General features: G+C 39.1%; 1 protein-coding gene across 3 annotated transcripts in view; it reads left to right on the top strand.

Moving 5' to 3' along the window:
• Positions 1-20,911, top strand: part of INPP5A (inositol polyphosphate-5-phosphatase A) — a 257,116-nt gene that overhangs the window by 119,945 nt on the left and 116,260 nt on the right. For all 3 annotated transcript variants that reach the window (XM_080401933.1, XM_080401934.1, XM_080401932.1), the window contains exon 5: positions 19,847-19,910. In XM_080401933.1, the coding sequence (XP_080258059.1) occupies positions 19,847-19,910 (64 nt within the window). The remainder of the gene's footprint in view (positions 1-19,846; positions 19,911-20,911) is intronic.

Genomic DNA, 20,911 nt, shown 5'->3' with positions numbered 1-20,911 from the left:
GCCTGCCTTATTGCCCTTGAAGGTCTGCGAGGCCTTAACTGAAGTACCTGGACATGCTGCAGGATCTAAAGTCTGTGAAACACTTAAAAATAACTGCTTTAAAATTTTCTAGTAATTATGACCGTGCATATTACATTTTTAGCTATCAGCCATAAGGAAGTGGGTTTGTGAAGTCTGGGGGATCAGTAAGAGGTCTTCTGTGGTAGCGGAATTAACAAATTGCTGTTAAATTTGAAGGCTCTCTTCTGTGCCATGTCAAAGAAAGATTTTGTGTTAAATTTCATCTTTGGCATTTTGATAAAAGGTGAATGGCAGAAGACACACTTTCAAAAAATGCATCCCTGAAGGTTTCCTGCAGCCCCTCCTTGTCCCCAGCTCCCTCTGGAGTGCCTGTGTCGATTTTGGCAATGCCATGAGTTGGCAAGCACCACTATCATTGGTGCTGCTTTTAGGATGATGGATGTTGTCTTTTGCTTCTTTTGAAGTCACACATTTGTGAGCAACACTCACATAACTAGCACTGGGGAAATCTCTACTGTCTTTGGTATTCCCTTTGGCTCCCCCATGAATTTTCTTTTCAGTTATTAAGAATTTGTATTTTAGTTTGTTAGAACTTGAAAAGGTCTCCTGAATTTTGAGCTTTTTCACCCTGTGTGGAAAAGGAGCAAGATATCTACAGAATTAGTCGCTTGTATGTTCATGAGCATTCTTTTACCTGCAGAAGTCTTCCTCTGGCTTCCTCTCAGCACATGCATTATTGCTCTGTTAGCATCCTTCTCATTACGTGCTTCAGTAAAAACATCCTCTCCATATTAGGCAGCATCTGTATTTTCTTCATGGATCTTTTCCTTTGCTTTTAACACTGTGTAAGGCTCCACACATGTCTCTGGGTGGCTGCAGTCAGGCAGCTTGTCACGAGCCAGTGCTGCATGAGCTCTGGCTGTCCGTCGCGCAGAGCTGTGTGACTGCCTCCCGACAGGCAGTGCCCGTGCTGCCTCTCACCACTCCTCCATCGGGCGACTGCCCACCACTGGGCTCTGTGCAGACCAAGATGGGATGAATCTAGTACCAAAAGTAAATGTTCCCAAGGCATTAGGTAAGAGATTTCCAGGTAAACTATAAGTAAGCTTAGGAAAGTATATATGCTTCTGTTCAAGAACGATTTATTGTAGGCCTTGGGATCCTGTAAAAGAAAGCTCCCAGTGACCAAGGGATGATAGGACATACTATAAAAAATAAAAATTAAAAAAAATCCTTCTGAACTGACAGATCTGCAGAAAGGGGATCTGAAGCTGATTGGGTCACAGATAACAGCTAGCAGTAAGGGAGGTGTTCTTTCTGCATGGATTTGTCCTGAGCATAATTAAATGTAATTTCATTGTCTAAAAACCCTATTGTAAATTACTGTATGATGCTAGGTTCAGGTTCCTGATGAAATGAAACACATTCTTCCTGCCCGGGAAGGAGACAGTAAGAACACCGAGTGACTCCTGCTGTGTGTGGACAGGCTTATCTGAGAGTGTAAACTGAAGACGTAGTTACACCAATTTCTGCAAAAACTTTTTTTTTTTTTTTTTTTGGGGGGGGGGGGGGGGCGGATAGGAAAGGAGGGAGAGAACAAATCCCATCTCAAAGTCTTTGTATCATACAAACCTGAATACAGGTGAATCCTTTTCTGACTGTGAAATGGACTAAGGCAAGGGATGCTTAAGGAATATGAAAGCAGAATAAGGGAGAGGGAAAGGTGAGAAATAGTAATGGGAAAAGGACTCCTTCTTACAAGCAGAAGCAAAACACCTCTGCTGTTTTACCCATTTCAAAGGAGTTGCCTTGGCCAAAACTAGTAAATGGGAGTATACTGGGGAGCATGTGCATCTGATGGTCGAGCCCATCTCTTTTGCCCTATTCAAAATACTCCACAGTATGCAGTCATAGGACTCACGCAGACACTACTGGAGTCATCCCAACTTTTAATCACAATTAATCGATGGGTGCTAACTGCAGGTGCTCTGCATACCCCCATTCTGGTAGCCTGTGGCTATAGAGTGGGTTTGATCCCCCCTTCTCTGTTTACATGCTAATACCATATGTAGGAAGGAGGTTAAACTATGATTCTGTTGGTTCATTAGTGTACTTCATCTGTATTCACCATTTCACAATTCAGGTGTGAAACAAGCAATGCCACCCGTGCTGATGGTGTGTGTGCAAGTTACCTAGGCAAGGCTCGGGCTCTAGCTGGATAGCCATTGCAGTGCCTTAGGCTCACATCTTCAGCTGGGGTGGGAACAAGGGATTTGCCAGGGAACTCTTTCAGACAGGTGAGAGCATCGGTTGTGAGAAGTGTCAAAGCTCAGTCTGAGCAGCCTCAGCAACCCATCCGTATTCTCAGTTGGGGAATGCTTTGTGGTAGCCTGCCACCTGCACTAACGTTTATGAAGGCTAAACCGGATTCTGTGGCAAAGGAATCAAGTTTCAGCATATTTTTTTTTGTAATTGCTGAGAAGAAATCAACTTCAGATTTGCTTCAGAATCTCTTGGCAACTTTCCCACCCCTTAGTTCTGGGAGGGAGCACACATTGCAATAAAGGCGTGTGGTTTGGATCTTCCCCACAGACATCTCGCTGTATGAAAACTATGTATACTATGTACAGAGTTTATATATGTACACACATGCATGCATATATAGATGTAAAAAATACATGAAGATTCGAAATTTTGTAGCAACAAAATGTGAATGAAGCATAAACTTATGTTCCAGGATTAAGATTTAAGTTTCTGTCTACCTGGGTCAATGTTTGAGGTTACTAAGTGTTTGAGTCATTGAACTTTAAGACTGCATTCATCACAGCTTCCTAGACTAATATAAATTTCTTCCCATTAAGTCAATAAGCGTGGTTACATCAGACAGCAGTTCTGTCTAGAAACTAAGATTAATGTCCATCATAAAAGTGACATGAAGAGACAACTTGTTTGATTTATACAGGCTATTTTTGTCTTCTCAGTTTTAAAATAAAATTCAAGTTATTACTTCTATCAATACAGAGGTTTTCTTTCACACTTCCACTATTACAAAAACATTCTTTTCAAATGGTGGCTTCTTTTTAATTCAAGTATGAGCCTGTAGGAAGAAAAAACCCTAACAGTAGGGGGACTGGCAGTACAGAGTACAATTGACTGATATTTTCACTTCTTTGAAATAACTTTCTTTTTAGAAAAAAAAAAAAAGGGAAAAGTTTTTTCAGGCTTCTTATCTGTTGCTGTTTTCTGTAGGAAAGTATATTCCTGTTTAGAAACAGAAATTGGTTTTCAAATTCAGGTGTAAAAATACAGTTTACGATACTGCAGCAGCAAAGCCTGGTTCTCAAGCCTTACTGTAACCCTGGACCAGCTGAGGAGGTGCCTTCCTCTTTTAAATTGCTACCAAAGCCATCTCCTAGCCCACAGTACCCTGCTCACTACCGTGGCATCCCTAGCTGCCATTTCATTCAAAAGCATTGATGTCATACTGAGCATGAACTATATTCAATTAATTCCATTGAAAACTTTAGTAAAGTTAGGCCTCAGTTGCAATTTTGGAAGTTTTTAGTTCTCGTCTCCCATGCTACCTTTAAAGAAATTTCATATGATCAAAAGGCACGTTACAGACCCATGAGCTTTTTTTCTGCAGTGGTCCTTTTGTTAATAATGGATTAACTTCACAAAGTGATGCTGTGCTGTTCTTGAAATGCATAAATGTATTTTCTTTACCTTTTACTAGCTCAAAGCTAGAAAATAGTGGTAATATGGTGATGCTAGCAAGGACAAAAATAGAATTGGAGCGAGGCACTGGTGACAGACTCAAACAAAGTAAGCTTAAGCTCGTTCTTTGTATGGTTTGTAGAGACATTTGGTTTTGTTTTTCTTTTTAATTTCTTTTTTTTTAAGTCAGCTATGGATATGCAGATGCTGCCTTTGTAGGAACAAAACCCACAAATTAAGATGGTAAGTCTTTGAGCACTATTGTGATGTTGTTTCTAGCACAATACCATGAATTCCTTTGTGGTAGTTCAATAGCTGAAGGTTCATCTGAGACTTTGAAAGGTAAAGCATTAACAGAAGTGATGAATTAACAGTTCCAAGCAAGGTACAGCAAGCATATTTCTTAACAGTTTCTTCCTAAACTGTGGTGTTTTCTTTGTGAAATGAACTTTTGCAGCAGGGAGGGTGGTATCCTTCCAGGTTCCTCCCACCGTGAAGCTGGATTTCTGCTTCAGGATATCATCAGCTGACATGCTGAGGGAGTTGGCAGATCAAGGCACAACCATCCGAATGCCTTGTCTGTCTCCGTGCTCTCGCCAGCGTACGTACATCAGAAGATGGGAGCCAGCATTTGCTTACTTCTGTTTATCTGATGTCTGTCTGATACAGGGATAACCTTACAAAATTAATTACCTGCTTAGGGATATCACCAAGCGTCCTACCTACATCAGCAGAATTGCTGGAATTTCTTCCATTAGTGTGAAGTAATGTCTTTGGGATTTCCATGTTGAGAAGATACCTTTGCTGGAGACCAAGCAAAAGGTCTTTGCTTCTCATTACAGGTTCTCTGACACTTGCCAGATCTTCCAATTTTAAAACAAGGAGGAAGCAGTAAGAACAGACTATAGTAAACATTTTTATTCAGGCCTTTTAGGATGTTCAGGCAAAAATATCTTTCATGAGTTTTGCTGTTTGCTGACTGTGTCACCAGTGAATCAGAGGGTGACAGTTTCTAGGTTTTTCTTGAATAATTCCATTTGCTCCATGGCTTGCCACAATTCAAAGAGAAATGTGTTCTTGTCTGTCATCAGAGCAATGGAACCTGCATGCCAGTAACAGTTTCAAGTAAGTGTGCTAAATATTATTGTAATTGTGATTAGTCAGGAACATGTCCCTTTAAAAATATGATCAGCTTAAAGCATTATACCACATAAACCCAGTATTTGTCCAATTTGAGATGTAGATATGTCTATTTTGGGGTGCATAAGAGATGTCAGCCTGTCATTGAACTCAAAGCTAATCTCTACACTGTGCCAGGAGTTTGCATTGATGGTCCTAAGTTACTTTAATTCTAAAGATCTGTGTGAGCAGGGTACTTACAAATGTACAAACTGTACCATTATTGATATTTTTAAAATCAATTAAAGCTTTTCTGTAATTGTCCACAGACATTGCATGCTCCAGTTGAATGACAGTAGGTAATTTGTAAACTGTTTAAGTTCATTGTTGGCCATCTCTTAGAATTGATTGTCCTTTAATTAACTTATCTATCATGCATGTAATGTGATTCCCAATAAGAATTACAGAATTTTAATTGAAATTGAAAAGTTCTGAAAGGTATAAATATAAAAAATATGTATTATATATGTGCATACTCAAACTTACATGGACATTCTGAAGAGATTTTAATAACAAGGCAGGTTTGCTACATGATTTAATTATCAACTTACTTGATAGTATTTAGATTAGAAGAGTATAATTTGGTTTATTTCATAAAGAAAAGTTTTACATCATTATGTCCTTATTGATTTGCCAATGCTATTTAACGAGTTTCAATTCACAAAAGTTGCATTAGTTGTAATATATCTTTTGGATTATGTAAAGGTAGCCTTATTTTGGAAATAAGACCGCTTGAAGAAAATGCTGAGCGTAGTTGAAAATGAATTATCCCAAAGTATTGCTCCTAAATGTACACAAAGACATGAAAAATGGCAGCAGGCATTCTGTTATTCTCCATGTAATTATTGTGTATAATTCCAGGGAAATTCTTTTCTTTTCAGTAATCCGGATGTTTTCTTACGTTTGCTAAACCAGATATGCTGGACGTGTTTTCATTTATGCTACTATTTTGGTTGGCATACACTGAAAGTTTTTTTAAGATTCTTCCTAACTCAGTTTTAAGTATTTTCAATGAACTCTGACAGAATACGCTTAAATCATTATATTATTGCTGCTTTGTTGTATATCATTATACCTTTATGGAATCAGTGCACCATCTGCTGCAAAGGGGGCAAGGGCATAGAATATCTAATCACATAAATCATACTGCTCTTCATTTCAATGAAGTGAAGCCTGTTAGGAAATACTGGGTTTAGCCCCTTGTTAGCAATAATAATTTAAAAACTTGTAACATGTACCTTTGTCTCTTGCTGAATTGGCAGTGTACAGAGTATCACAGTACAACAGTGAAGAGTCATTGCACCAAATCAGGTTCATCTGCTCACTGACACTTCAGTGTCAGTGAAGTAACACTTCTGATTTTTAATACCAACTCTCTGTATTAACAATATTGGATAACAAAGAAAATCTGGGAGAGAGACCTTCTCCATTTTTTAATGTAAAATATTGTTGTATTAATTCAGTAAAGGTCAGTAGAGAATTTGTTTTTCAAGTGTGGGCAGTTCTCATTGTATTTTTTGTTCGATACATAACTATGGTGATAGAAACAGTTATTGAAAACCTTACTTCTTTGATGGCTTTTTTTTGTGGATTTCAGACTTTTTATATATGCTACAGTGAAGCCTGAGAATATAGGTTTAGGGAGGGTGTTAAGAAGAAGGTTACATTACCCTCAGCCCAGATACCATTGCTATCATGCTCTACTTTACAGAGACTGGATTTCTCTTGTATGTATCAAATGGCTGCTATTTTGCCACCACGTGCTTGAGTTTCCGGTATGATTGTGTTGAATAAAAGGCACAACAGTGTAGGTTCCGTACGCCATAATCTGGAAGCACCTTAGGTGAGGTTTTGACAGTGATGACATGCAGAGGCACTGGCTGAGTGAACATATCTGTCGGAGTCTAGCTGAGAAGCATGACCCTGGTGGAGCAGTTCTGTAAGACCTGTTGATGTGGCAAGCTGCTTCACACAAAGCCACGCAGTCCAGACCGAAATACAGGATAATCTCCAGAGAACATGACCAACCTCTGCTCTGCTCACACAGGCTGGGCTGAAGCTCCTGCCACCGGTGCTACGCTGGCCCAAGACCAGCAAGAGGTGGCTTCAGCAAGTCCATGTGTGCTGCAGTCCTCCTCCCAGCTGCAGCACGGTTGTAATCTGGGCAACAGTAATTAGGGAGGCTGAAGTAAGATTGACTGTATCCCCAGTGATGTAAATCATGGAAGGCAGACTCTTGCTAAATATGGAAAAGATTATCTTAAAGCAGCACTTCTGTGCAGGGCAGTATTCTGAAGGTTTTACTCGACCACATAGTTATTTCTTCTCACACGGCATGTAGACTTTGTGTTTAATTCTATCTTTGACTCCTATGGTGGCTTCAGCACTGGCAGCAGCAGCTTTCCTGGACTGTAGAACTTTGCTGTCAACAGGTACTTGATTTGCAACTGCATTACACTTCTGATTGTATGGTTGCTTAGAAAGACTGCTGCACAGGTACCAGATATTTCTATCTAGGACAAAAGTACAAGAGTAGTATAGTTTAAATTATTAATCCTAGCATCTCCACTGGCTCCAGTAGATTGCCGTATCATTATGTTTTCCTTCCTTTCCTCATGCAACAATGAGAATGATGATTTCAGTGTCCTCAAGGTTGATGCCCTTGCAAGATGCTGTTCTCTCCCTCAAACCTTCATCCCTCTTTTAAGGCCGTCTTGTTACGCTGCAGTTCATCTTTGTTATGGTAATTTAAAAATTTAACAGGTTTATTAATCCTGCAGAATTTATTATCGTCAAACATGAGATATTATTAAGTTGCTATTGTACAAAGCATTTACCCTCGCTGTTGGAATGACTTGTCCTCTGCATTGGCAGACACAGAAACATTCATTTTGTTTCCTAATTAGGAGAGCTGCAATCAGGAACCATGACAGAGTTCAGCTCCTCAGTGTACAGCATGCCAGGTTCCATAGTGCAGGCTTTATAAAATTCTCTTTAATTCAGGAACAGAATATCATTAACTTTGTAAGTGGATGAATACAATGGACAAGCAATTTAATTAACTTCTAACATTCGATGTTGGACAGGAGACAAAATGAAATTATGCACATATTTCTTATGCAGGCAGTCAACCTTGAAAGGGGCTTGATTGTGATGGGTCAGACAGGGGGACAGCTTTGTCCAATTATTTGATGTTTAGTCCTAGAATATGAAATTTGAAATTTGGTACTTTGTAAATCAATCATCTCGTATTTTGAGGCAGTTACAAAGGTTCTTTGAGATACAAAACAACTGCCAGTGATTGTGACACACTAAATACAACCTTTTGCCACATGGTACTTTCCTATTTGGAGATGACCTGTGTAATACTAAATGAAATGGGCATTAATGCCTCCTCACCAAATTGAATTTGCCATATTGAGTGTCTTATGTAAGAATATACCAACAAAATACTGAATTGATTTAAAGTTTTTAAAATTAAAATTATTTAGGGTCAAGTAAATGTAGTAAGAGTCATGCAGCTTAGCAGTTTCCTACAAAACGACACTTTTTTAGTAGAAGAAGAGTATGGTAAAATGTTAAACATCCAGCAGTCTCGCCCATCTGATCAGAAGCCATCCAAGTTGCGTCCCAGTTCCACTAGCACTGCCAAAGGTAAATCACGTCTTGTATAACCCAGTTGGGAGGGACTGGTCACTGTCGGTGAAAGCCCGGTGCAGATCACCCACATCACCAGGTGCATAAGCAGGAGGGGATTCATGCAGACCTTTCCTTTTGCTGCTTGCGGGCCCCAAGTGCTGTGCCAAGCTCTCCTGTGTACAGCTCACTTACTGACCGGAGGAGTGAGCCAGGATTTGGCTGGCAGTGAAGAAGCCTCTGATCTGCAGGAGCAAAAACACTGAAAGAAATTGCCGTGGGCTTCTTGCTGGGCTCACCCATGTCTGTCAGGTTTTGCTTCAGAACTAGTCAGGATTTTTGCCCTTACAGCAGTCTCCCTTCTCCCCTTGCAGATCAGGGGAACATTCCTGGAAGGATGTTCCATTTACTCGGTCTCTTCATGGTTATCAGATACTTGTAACTAGTCTAGATTGATTTTTGTTCGTTCTGGATCTGCTTTGTCCTGTGGCAGTGTTACTCTTCAGCTTAAATGGTTCTTTCCATTCCCCAGTGTTACTCCTCATCTGTGGTTCATTTGCAGCTTTCCTTTGTTTTGCTGGGATACAGAGTCAGCCTCTTTTAGTCACTTGCTGTTTGGCAGGATCATATTCCTTAATCCTGATGGCCTTTTTGCAGTGCGGTCAAGCCTTTTATGCGGGCAAACAGAATTGCTAATGTGGTTCCAGATGATGCACCATCATTGCACTCTGCGGCTGCACTAATGCTTCTCCAACTGTGGCTCTATCTCACATGCTGCACGCTCAGATCACTTCTGCCTTTTCCACACCTGCATCCCTTTGACGGTTTTTGTGGTGCACTCACTCACGCAGTACTGGGAGGATAGAAGTATATGGGGGAATAAGGGATGAATTTCTGGAAGAGGTGAAGTGCTACTTTGGTCTCTGTTGCTATTGGTTACACTCGTAAAATGATTACAAAAATAAATGTGAAGTAGAATGTAGCTTACTCCCTGAAAAATAATACTTTTCACTTCTGTATTATCTTCTGCAATGCGAGACTCAAGTTCTGTTTTCTCGAAGTTTGAGAACTGTTACCAGTACCTCCTGGATAAATCTGGCTGTTAAGTAGAGTATTTTGAGCTCTCTTTGTCAAGAACTTAGAACTGCTTGGGGAATATGTCTGAGTCTCCATGAGGTTCGACGCTCAACTAACTGTTAAGTATTTAAGTGCATATTTCTTTCTTAGGTACATTTATGCTTATAATGTCTGCTGTGCTTACAGATAGACACCAGATTTCATTTATTTATTAGTTTATTTATGTTGGATGGGACTTGGAGCAACCTGGTCTGGTGGAAGGTGTCCCTGCCCAAGGCAGGGGGCTTGGAACTAGATGGTCTTTAAGGTCCCTGCCAACCCAAACTGTTCTGTGATTCTCTGATTCTGTTTCTATCTCCTCTCATACTGAAGAGCCAGTGAATATTCTGAGCAATGCAGTATACTTTTTTCTGGCTTTAAACCATCGGGGGAGTCTCAACAGAGGTTTTGGCTGTTTGATTGTGTGCACTTCTTGCAGTCAGGCCCATTAAAAAGTTGCTAGGGCAGGAATCAAGAGTGTGGCCCTGAATTATAGTTCTGAATCCTGTATTCAGACAACCTTCTTTTGTATTGGTGTGGAGCCAAGCTGTGTGCCTCTTACCCTGATTGGGGGCCTCTGGAGTGCTTGTGTAATAGAAATATTAAATAACAGTGTGATTAATGACTTTGTGAAGGTTCTACTTTGAGCTCAGGAATAATGATAAGTGGCCTTTTTTTTAACTGTTCAGCGTACATACACTTCCCTTAACTCATGTTGGCTCCTTGGTCTGTCAGTAATCTTGGTTTTAAGAAAAAGAACTTCTGTATGATTTTTTTTTTAATTGAATTGATTTGTAATTAAAATGTTAAATCTTGCTGTGAAATATGTCAGCATCAAAAGGGATAGTAAGTATTCTTTGTCAATGTAGTAGGTTACATACGGATTACTCATTTACTTACCAGACATGCTTATACATAACTCAAATTTTTTATTTTTAATTTTTTCTTTTCTTAAGTAGTCTCAAAGCATCTTTTAAAATTGATTATGATTTTTCATTTGCTATATTGATGCAGTAAAGAAATTATAAAGGCAAGATAGTAGAGGTGGACCATTTTAGCTCAAGATCACTCATTTTGCTAGTCTTCAGAACAGGAAAATGAAAACTCCTGGGACTTTGGGTTTTTTTTCCTGAGAATGTACTATTAATGGTTGCTGTTAGCAGAGAAACCTCTCTGAGGTATCCGTAAAGACCAGGTGTGCAAATGGTCTCTTGATTAAGCATCTAAATGACTTGGGATTTAAACATCTTGGAATTTTTAACGCAGTTACACAGCCTTTTTAGAAACCTAAACAGATAAGCCCATTTGAAGATACCTAAATCATCTTGGTAATGACTCTAGAAATAAATAGTTCAAGCTATAAGACTGTATACATAATCACTCAAGGATCAGTTGTTTCCCAAATTAAATTTAATTCAACTATTATAAAAACAAACAAAAAAACCCAGAGTTTATTTTGTGTTTGGATTTTTTGAGTCGTAAATTTGTAGCGACTATTGCTTTTGATACTTCAGTTGTTATTGGTCTCTTAAAAAAACGGTTCTGAAGAAGTAAGAAGGAAGAAAGTGAGGATGCAGTGCTAGATGTTAAAGTTACGGCTTGTGCTGCTGAACTACAAGTTAACAGGAAAGACTGGCACTAACTTTAGTTGAAGATGGTTAGAAATCACACTGTGTGTTCTGACAGCTCGTTGAAGCTGGCAACATGGAAAGCGTGAGGTTATTCCTCTGGCGCCAAGTAGTCAGAAATGTAACTTCATTGCCTAGCTGCAGCAGTACAGCCAAGAGCCAGACTGAGAAACTGGCAGGTCCATAAAACAGATAGATTACAAACACATTGGAACTTTTTAAGTCAAAACCAGGGTGTGGAATTAATATAATTAATATAATTACAGCAAATAAATGACCATGAATTAGGTAGACATATCCTTTTTTTCCCCACCAGCTGTACCTGCAGACTTCTGCTCTCAGTGGTCTTTGCTGCTTCAGCTGCATTGACTAACTGGGAGGTGGTCACTGGAGAAACTGGTAGGATGCTAGCGATTGTGCATGCAAGTTGTGGTACGGCAAGTTGCCTCTTTACAACATAGGTATGTTTATATTACAATATATAACATTATTTTAGGTTTTATGGAATAAGCGAGTCTTCAGTACCAATCTTGTCAGTGGTTTTAGTCTTCTCAAGTAACCCCAATTACTGTAATGAGTGTCACATGTAGCGAAGCAGGTAGTTTTAATTTTAAAAATAATAAAAAAAAAAAGTTACAGTGCGCCAAGAGAGTTTTCTGAGTTTGTCACAGAGTATTTGGAGCCCACTCACTTCTACACTTTATTAAGAGTGTAATTGTTCAAATACTGCTGAAATTAAGCTGATAACCTGTGCTTGAGATACAAAGCCACAAAAGTAGTGTGTAATTGTTTGAAATGGTCTGGTTCAGGCTCTGGCTGTCTGCACGTCGGGTACGCAACGCCTGTCTGGGGGCAAGCTCAAGAGAAGTTTAATTGTATGTACTTTAGCTGGTAAGTCTAATTCAGGAAATGACAAATTACTGGACACCTAATTTGTTTGCAAATAAAAAGTGATAGACTATTTTATAATGAGTTGATCTGTGTACCCAGCCTGTTTTGTTAACCTTGAATGAACAATAGACATTTAGTGTTAATTTAGCTATCCTGGAGCAAGTAGCTTATGAACAGAGTTGACAAGCATGCACTTTAACATCGCTCATTATTTGTAGTTGCTTTGTTGGTAGCTATTTAGCTGTGTTAGAACCAATCTGTCCTTGCAGCGTGCCCTTTCTTCATTACATGGAAAGTGACGATTGCATGAAAAGTAACTTTTCTAAGGCAAACTTAGGGCGCAGGTGGTTTTCACCAAGTTTATGTGCTGCCACAGAAATCCACGGTAACCTGTGGCTTGTTTCCTAGCAGAATTTTAGAGCTGTTTTGCTGTCACTGGGCCTGGTGGCAGCATGCCCCTCACACCAGTGACTGAGGGACAGCCAGGTGCTCCGCCAGCTTTGGCCACCGGTATGGAGCAGCCCCTCAGCCTGCCACAGCCCAGGGGGACAGGCCGCACGTGGCTGCTCCCCAGGCAGGGCCCTGCATGGGCCGCTGGGCCGCCCGTGGGCTGGGCTGGTGGCAAGGGGCTGCTGGGCCGGCCTGGGGGTGCGAGGGGCTGGGCTGGCCAGGCACCCACCGCCTCCCTCTCGGTGGCCCTGGCGGCTGGGCATGGGTGGCCCCATGACGCTGGCACAGGGCCTCAGCCCAGCTGTGGGGGCCTGGCTGGGGGGCAGTGGTGAGGCCTGCTTGGCCCCCCGGGGAGGCTGTGAGGATGTCGGGGCCTGCACCATTTCCCATCTTGGGTTTTTCTATTTGAAGTCTCTTTAACGTCATTGCAACATAACTGAATCCAGATAAGGTGTCCCCGTATAGTCCCGATAACAGTGTTTTTACATAAAATTACCGTCTTCCTGTGTGGAATTGCTGCAACTTCTCATTTGCCGTGTTTCCCCTGACTGAAATGTGGCAGCTAATAGACTCCATTTTACTAATGGGGAACTAATACGTGCTCTTGATGTTCAGGTTTATAAATATGTAAAATATGTTTTTAATTGTTGTTAGCAAAACAGGCAGGTAATCAATACTATCAGGCGTGACAAACACACTGTTGACGTGCAGCATAGCTAAAAAGACTGGTCAGAGATAAGGGCTTCCTGTCAGCAGTGCCCTGCGCTAATTAATATTCAGACATTGTCATGTTCGATGATAAATGAATTCCTTGAACTATATTGATATAGTAGGTTAAACATTGAAAAAGTTGGGTTGAACTTTGCCTTTAAATATTCATTAAAGCTAATTATGGATTTTATGACTACATGAATTACAGTTTCTATGTCATCATTGGCAATTTATTTTAAATTTATTTAAAGCAATCTTTATATATTAACTTTATCACATTCAGTGAGGTAATGCAGTAAATGTTTACTCTGTACAGTAATTAAACTTTTATTCAGGTATTTCCTTTATGCATTAGATTTCCGCAGTTGAAATGACGTTCTTTAAAAAGAAATTATGCCAATTAGCTGCTAAAAAAAATCATAGCTGTTTAAATCTTCAGTCTTTTTTGGCAAGATTTCTGTATAATCAAAGGAATAGGGTTTTTAATAACACCAGGCATGTAATCCATCAGAACCAATTTGTTTATCTTACCATCAGTAACAGTTTTTCCACTTGAGTCTTTTGGCATGGAAAAATGAAAGAAATTTCTAATATTGTACCAAGTATCATTCTGGAACCTAAATAAAAGCAGTGAACGGGTAACTAGAGTTTACTAATAGGAAGAAGACACCTGTATTTTCCTCCATAATACATTGGGGGGGAGGGGGCAGGGGGGGCACTGCAAAGCTCTTCAAATTAATGTGCACTAACTGTAAGTTAAATTTTGCTATTTGTTCTTGCAGCTGGCAGTACACCTCTGTATGCACACATGGTAAGAACAGTCAGGTACTTCTGTCAGTCCTGAAAAAAAGCATTTTGTTAATAGCAGTACTGCTGTGAGATAATCGCCTGGCCTTTTCACTGAGTTCCTGAACATTTCAATAAGGGCCATTCTCACAAAAGCTTTCAAAAGCTAGGAATGTGTTTGACTGTGTACTCTACAATTAGTGGTTGTGATACTGAAAGAGTTTCTAGGAGTTCACAAATTTTCCCTAGCCTACCTGTAGGATTTTGTGTGCAGGTCTAACTATTTAATTTTAGGAGTGTTAAAGCAAAGCTGATTAGCTATAATGGACAGGGGAGACAGAAGAATAACCGGCAATCAGTTTTAACATTGCAAGTTCTAAGCTACTTGGCCAACCTGTTGCTCTTGACTGTCCTATCTGACTTTTGACTTTGATGCTTTTTGCTGGTTTATTTATGGTGTGTATATATACATACATGTTTGTGCCTATTTACAATGCTTAAACTCCTCTATGAAGCAAAATGTGAATAAATTTTAAAAGAGCCACCAGCAGTGACCGTGTGGTATTTCCTCATGGCCACGGGTATTACTTTGAATTGTGTATATATTTAGAGAAGTAGGCACCTCAAACTGACAAAGCCCTTTCTATCTTGTCCTGGCTTTACTAGTAGGGTAGAAAGCCACCTGGCTGAGCAGTCCAGAGAAATACATGTGCGGTCCTTGTGACCACCTGAGGTCAACAGGTTGTGCTGATCTTGAACTTTTAGAAGCTTCTGATATTACTTAATACAAGATGATTTTGATACAGTTACAGACCCAAAAGTTGGCAGGTTGGCCTGAGAAAGTAAGAACTTGCTGATCTGAGCCTAGCTGTGAGCTATCCATTGCTCACTCTGCAGTGAGGATACTGAAATACAGTTTCCGCGACTAGTTTGTGTTTGCAGACTGTTGAAAATCAAGCAGAGAAGGCTGTGACTGCTCCCTTCATTCTAGTAAGACACTACCTGTATGGCAGAGCAAATACCATCTTCTGTTGATATCTTGGTGCAGTACCACTACGATTCGGGTTCAGAGTGGCTAGCAAGAGCTTGTCATGCTTGCATCTGAGCCTTAATACCAGAAATGAGGTTGCTCTGAATGCTTGACATGAAAGTCAACAGATCCATCTGTCCAGGGTCTAACTGCCCACGGGGGGCCTGCAGCTGCCAAATATGCATCTTCCCCAACTGTATGTTAAAGTCAACTTTGGTGACCCTCAGTACATATTATTTTTCAGGCTTCTACTGTAGAAGAACTGTCATAGATAGGGCTTACATATCTGCAGAGTTGCTGATACACTGTTCTGCGGTCACTAACGTAGGGGTACCAGAAAATAGGAAAGTAAGGTACGACACATAACACCACTTCTGAGGTTGCATTTTAGTAAAAGCACCAGTTTACACGTGGCTTAGAATTTGTACTAACAGCAGAATTAATCAATTTCAACAGTCCTGAAGTGGAACAAATAATAATTTTCTTTATGTTTGAAATTTTTAAAAGTTTAACTGTTTGAGGTGCTTTATGATTTGTAATGTGTTTCTGTATTATATTACTTAAATACTGTATGTGCTAGTGCTACTATGGTACTACTTCTTTTTCCAAGGAATATTAAAATTGTATGTAAAAAAATAAAGCAAAGTTCTAGACATTTGGTTAATATAATTTAATTTTATTTTTAAACTGTCATTTAATGAGAAATAAATTGGAATAACATAATCTCCTCAACAAAAGGGCCTAGACAATACGGCCTGAAAGGAAGTTTCTTTTTACTTGTTTCATTGTGGCAGTGAATTACAACTGCACTCCATCATTTTTACAAGTTAACATTTATGTACATAAACCTGATTAAGTCTATAACAATGTGGAAGATAGTGATAGCTATAATTTCCGTTCCATTCTAGTTTTGCTTCTTTTCAATGGTGTGTTTAGAATTACACAGTCAAAGCCTATCTTAATGTTAGTAGTATCAGTTCCTGAAACTGTACAGTGTTACTTAATCCCTATCAGAGGCTCTTTGTGCACAATTTGACACAGAGCTACAAACATAGACTGTCAAACCAAACCTTTGCTGCATAATTCATCAAAATTAGTTTTTAAAAATGAGATTAAAACAGTAAGAAGTTGAGCAGTGAACAAAACAGGATGTGCAGAAATAGAGTTGTATCTTGAGCACAAGTAGCAGTACTATTTTTAATTGAATTATAGCATCTCAATAAAACGAGTTTTAGAGTGTCTTGGTTCTTCTTGCTTACTTATTGATATGTTATATAGAGAAGCTTTGTAATTCATAATGCTGTCACCTAGGTTTAAATTTTCACTGGTCTTTAAAGTTATTTGTGCCTCATTTGGATAGGTCACTATTTCCAAATAGTGATTCCAAAGAGTAATTTCCAAAGAGTAACATTATATAACAAAGGGTTATCTTCATGTATGTCAGATTTTTCCCTGTGCATTGAAGAAAGCGGTGGACCAGCTGGGAAGAATTCAGAAAGAGCAGGACAGGGGAGAGGGACTCTCGCTTGTTCTTCCAGAGAACGTGACTTTAATGCACTCTACTAAGTTAATATAGCTTCTGGTAAAATAGAGTAATCATATTAACCTAGATTTTATAACTGAGAAGTCATCCAGCTGTTTATACTTCCCTTTTTTGTAATATATATTTCAGATTCAAATTATTTAAATTTGATGTAGTACTTTTGTTGTAAGCTTTTATCTAAGGTCAGCTCTCTAAGTAAATAAGCAGCTAAGAGCTCAGCTGCAATGTCCTTCCACTCAGAAGTACTTGGCTTCATAACTGATTGCTCTGATTTCAGTAGGATAAAACTGCATGTTTATAAAATGCGTTGATGTTAGGAATGTAAGACGATTATGCATAAGATCAAATTCCGTGATACAAAACCATTTTGTGAGTTGCCTGTTCATCTGAGCAGTATATATGAACCCAGACAATGTCACTACCTTCACCAGTCCACATGAAGCAAGGGTACCACAGCTGAGCCCAGTGTTCTAACCCCATCCCAAGCCCCTGTTTTTGATCAGCCTCACTGTAACTTGGTTTTATCAAGGAGAATTCTGAAAATAACTTTCTTCCCTCTGTTTTTTTTCTTTATGATGCTGCTTCTGGGCAGTGCCTGTGTGCATTCAAAGAAGCAGGCACTTTTAACATGGCATTTGCTTAAAGTTGTGACAGCATGTGGTTTTCTTTGGTTTAGTTGGGGGCTTTGTAAGTGAGTTTAGGCAAGTTATTTTCCAGTACAACTGAATTTTACCTGTAGCTTGCATGTGATTTTAAGACTTTTATCTAGTATTAGCTCTTCGAGAGACAAGATATACTTCCCTCTACAAAAAAACGCCCTATAAACATACTGCTATTTAAGAATAATCTCCTGTTTTTTAAATCCAAAGGCCAGACTATAGTGAAAGTTTAGATTGAGAGCAGTGTTTTCTATTGTGCATGACAATTTCTTCAATTTGAAATTAAGTATCAGGTGGCAATGTTTTTATCTTGTATCAGGTTTGGGGGTTTTGGTATTTTTTTGGCACTGTGTCCTTGTTGCAGGGTAGTTAACCTTGAGTCCTCTACAAGAGTGTCTCCTGAATTTTCATACTTGCCTCTTCCATGTTATAAAAAAGAAACTGAAAGACCTAAAGGAAGCTGACTGGGTCGCAGGGAAGCGTACTCATCAATTAAATGTGTGACTGTTTTCTGTTGGATGGACTAATATGTCAAGGAGATGGGCAGGACCTCATGTTTGTGCTTTTGACAAATCAGCAAATGTTTAATCTCTGGATGTGCAGTGTCTCATAAATAATGCAGCAGTCGCTGAACCAAAACACTACTCTGCCAGGAGGGTCTCTGTTATTATAGGAGTGAAAGACAAAATGAAACTAAATCATCCTTTTTGTTTAACGTGCTGCTTCTTTTATACCTCTCAGTAAGAGGTTATCTACTGGCAGTCTGCTTTTTTTTCCCCCTCAGCTTCTGTTTAGTGCATCAGGTATATTTAAAGGCTCATCAAGTTCCCATTTAAAATGTATACATTTTGTATAACCCGCTATAGTCTCTTTACACTACTTTTTCCTTTCTCACTTGATTTTCCTCTACTCTCTTTACATTAACATGTAATTTTCCTCTCATTAACTGGATGAAAACAGTGTATGACATGACTGTGAAGAAGCAAAAGCAAGCTCACAGTACATATGAATGAAATCTTGGCAAAGCTGCCATGACACAGATGGAGCCAGGAAGGGACTGTCTCGGCCCTAGCACCCTGGGTTAGCAGCCTTCCACTCCATGGAGATTCACTGGAAGAGGAGCAGGGTCACTGCTGTGAGGGTATGAAGAAGAAACTGGAGAGGAAGGCAAAGGGGATTGTCCCTGTGAAGGAAACTTTCTAAGTTTCAGGATAGGAAAAACTAGTGTGGAAGCCTCCTCTGCAGAAGGTGCTTTCTTTAATATTGGACTGAGGATTAAGATCTCAGAAATCTTCAGACACCAGGAAAGTACTCAAGTATTTGTTAAGAAGAGATATGAATGTTTTGCTGAATACAGGTGGACTTCGGTATGCTTTTAAGATTGATTTGCTGAGATTGGAGTTTATAAGCTTTCCTGAATGCAGTAGAGATTACTTCTATGTTTACAACCTTTACTTTATCATGGACTAATCATTAAAACTGTAACAGAATTACGTAGTTGAATTTGGTCACTGTTTTGAAAAAAAATAGAAGAGTTGCTCAGGACTAGACCAGCAGAAGGAGTTGTAAGTCCTATCTAAATCTGAACTGTGAACATACTTTATTTTCAATAGTAACTCAAATTTTTCATGTATTGTTATGGGTGCTAAACTCTGCTTCTGCTTATACATAAAAACACATCAGTTCTGCCAGTGGCAAGAAACTTAGCATGTATTGAAACATCTAAGCCCCTCTGCTAGATGTTTGTGTATTCTTTCACTTCACATCCGTGCACTGTGAGAAAATACTCACCTGTAGGCTTCATACCAAAGCTACAAGTAGCAATCGCTGTCCGAGTGTGGCCAGCAGAGATGGTTCAGTCATTATAATTATTGTCAAACCACTTATGAACAAGGAAAGCTGTAGAAGCATGTACAAATACTCCCAACACTCCTGTTGGATTTTAAGTATTAAGTCTGCTGTGCAGTTGGCAAAGTCATTCACTCTGCACAACTCAGTAGGAAGATGGAAAGCCTGTGCTTGGCTCTCAAAAGCTATTGAATCTCTCAACCCTTCTCTTGTTTCTGTGCTGCAGTCTCCAAAAGCATTTGTTTTGCTCTGAAAGTGAAGCAGAAATTGTCAGGCTTTTATAAAAGAATTGTGGGGATGTGTTCCGTGTTTAGAAAGGTATTTGTCTGTGTTACTAATTGCATCCATCCATTTGGTATTTGGAAAAGTACACCTGGTAGTTGTGCCCTTACCATGTTTAGTCAGCTGTTAAGGATCTTCTTTATAATGGCTTATGAAACTTCAGAGAAGCAACAAAGAAATTAATATTTTTATAGATCTTAGAAAATGTAAAAAAAGTAACTTTTTATAAGTATTTTATTTCTTCTGTTTTGTTTTTTTTTTTTAATTGGAAAGCATCACATTTTTTTGGGTATAGTTAGCCAAAGTAGATATTTTTATAATTTCTTATTTTATTGTTGTTTTTTTGCAGGCTCTAGGAAGTTTTTACTTTCTTCATGAATCTTTGAAAAACATCTACCAGTTTGATTTTAAAGGTAAGTGAAGGAATTAAATGTTGTTAGTTGTCAACTGGCTTTATATGTCAAGGCAGCTTTTCTGTCATCTTTTCTGACAGTGGTGCCTAGCAGTTTTTTTCCATGATATGTGGACTTCTGTATAATGCATGCAAGTCCATTGATGACAGATTTTACTTCTCTTACCTTTTATAGACCTCTTAGAAGAAGTCAGTGGACCAGCCACGGGTTGAAAACTGGTGCATTAATCATTCCCATGCAGATGGACCTTTGGATCCATAGAGATCCCTGATGATTTCAAAAGAGCTGTGAATGCCACAAGGTTCTTCCGTGTAGATCAAATATAGGACCAAGACCTTAAATGTCCAACAGCGATGGTCATTTTGCAAAGCAACTGATATAGATTTATGGCTTAAATTACTTTGGAGCAGTGCAGGTCAGCAGGAGGGTGTCATTGTTTTTAACCCACATTGATCCATCAGGTTGGAGGTCTTGCTAAATCTCAGAATTTTAAAAGTAATGCTAGGCTATGTACATTAAATATTAAAAATATCATAGAAAATTACTGAATGCTTCCTGAGGTGTATATAGAAAAGATTATATAAAATTTATGTTATTTCAGTTGAGAACTGTCTGTATATTAAATACAAAAGTCTTCAGAGCTTCATTTAGCTAACTGAGCGGAATCACATTAATACAACCAGCATCTCATTAATGTGAGACACTGTTGAAATGGTGGTTAACTATGGAGTGATCTAATTGTCTTAATTATATAGATTCATTACTTTTGTTCTCAGTAGAGACAGATTCTTTCTGCTCGCGTAATTGAGGGTACAGGGTCTTCCTTCCCTGACATATTTGAATGGTAGCTCTACATATATAGCAATTCAAGATTTAGCGAACGTAAGTCCTCCTGTCATCATTGGCTTCAACGCTGAAGGAAAACTTTAGCTACAATATCATAGGCAGTTCAGAGTAGATTTCATTTCTGAGAGGCTGTACTGGAAAACTCAATAGTGAAG

The sequence above is a fragment of the Falco punctatus genome (assembly GCF_963210335.1).
Source record: "Falco punctatus genome assembly, chromosome: 9".
In the NCBI taxonomy this organism is placed as follows: domain Eukaryota; kingdom Metazoa; phylum Chordata; class Aves; order Falconiformes; family Falconidae; genus Falco; species Falco punctatus.
Note: the sequence above shows the minus strand (reverse complement) of the source record. Positions and strands in the feature narration are given on the sequence as shown.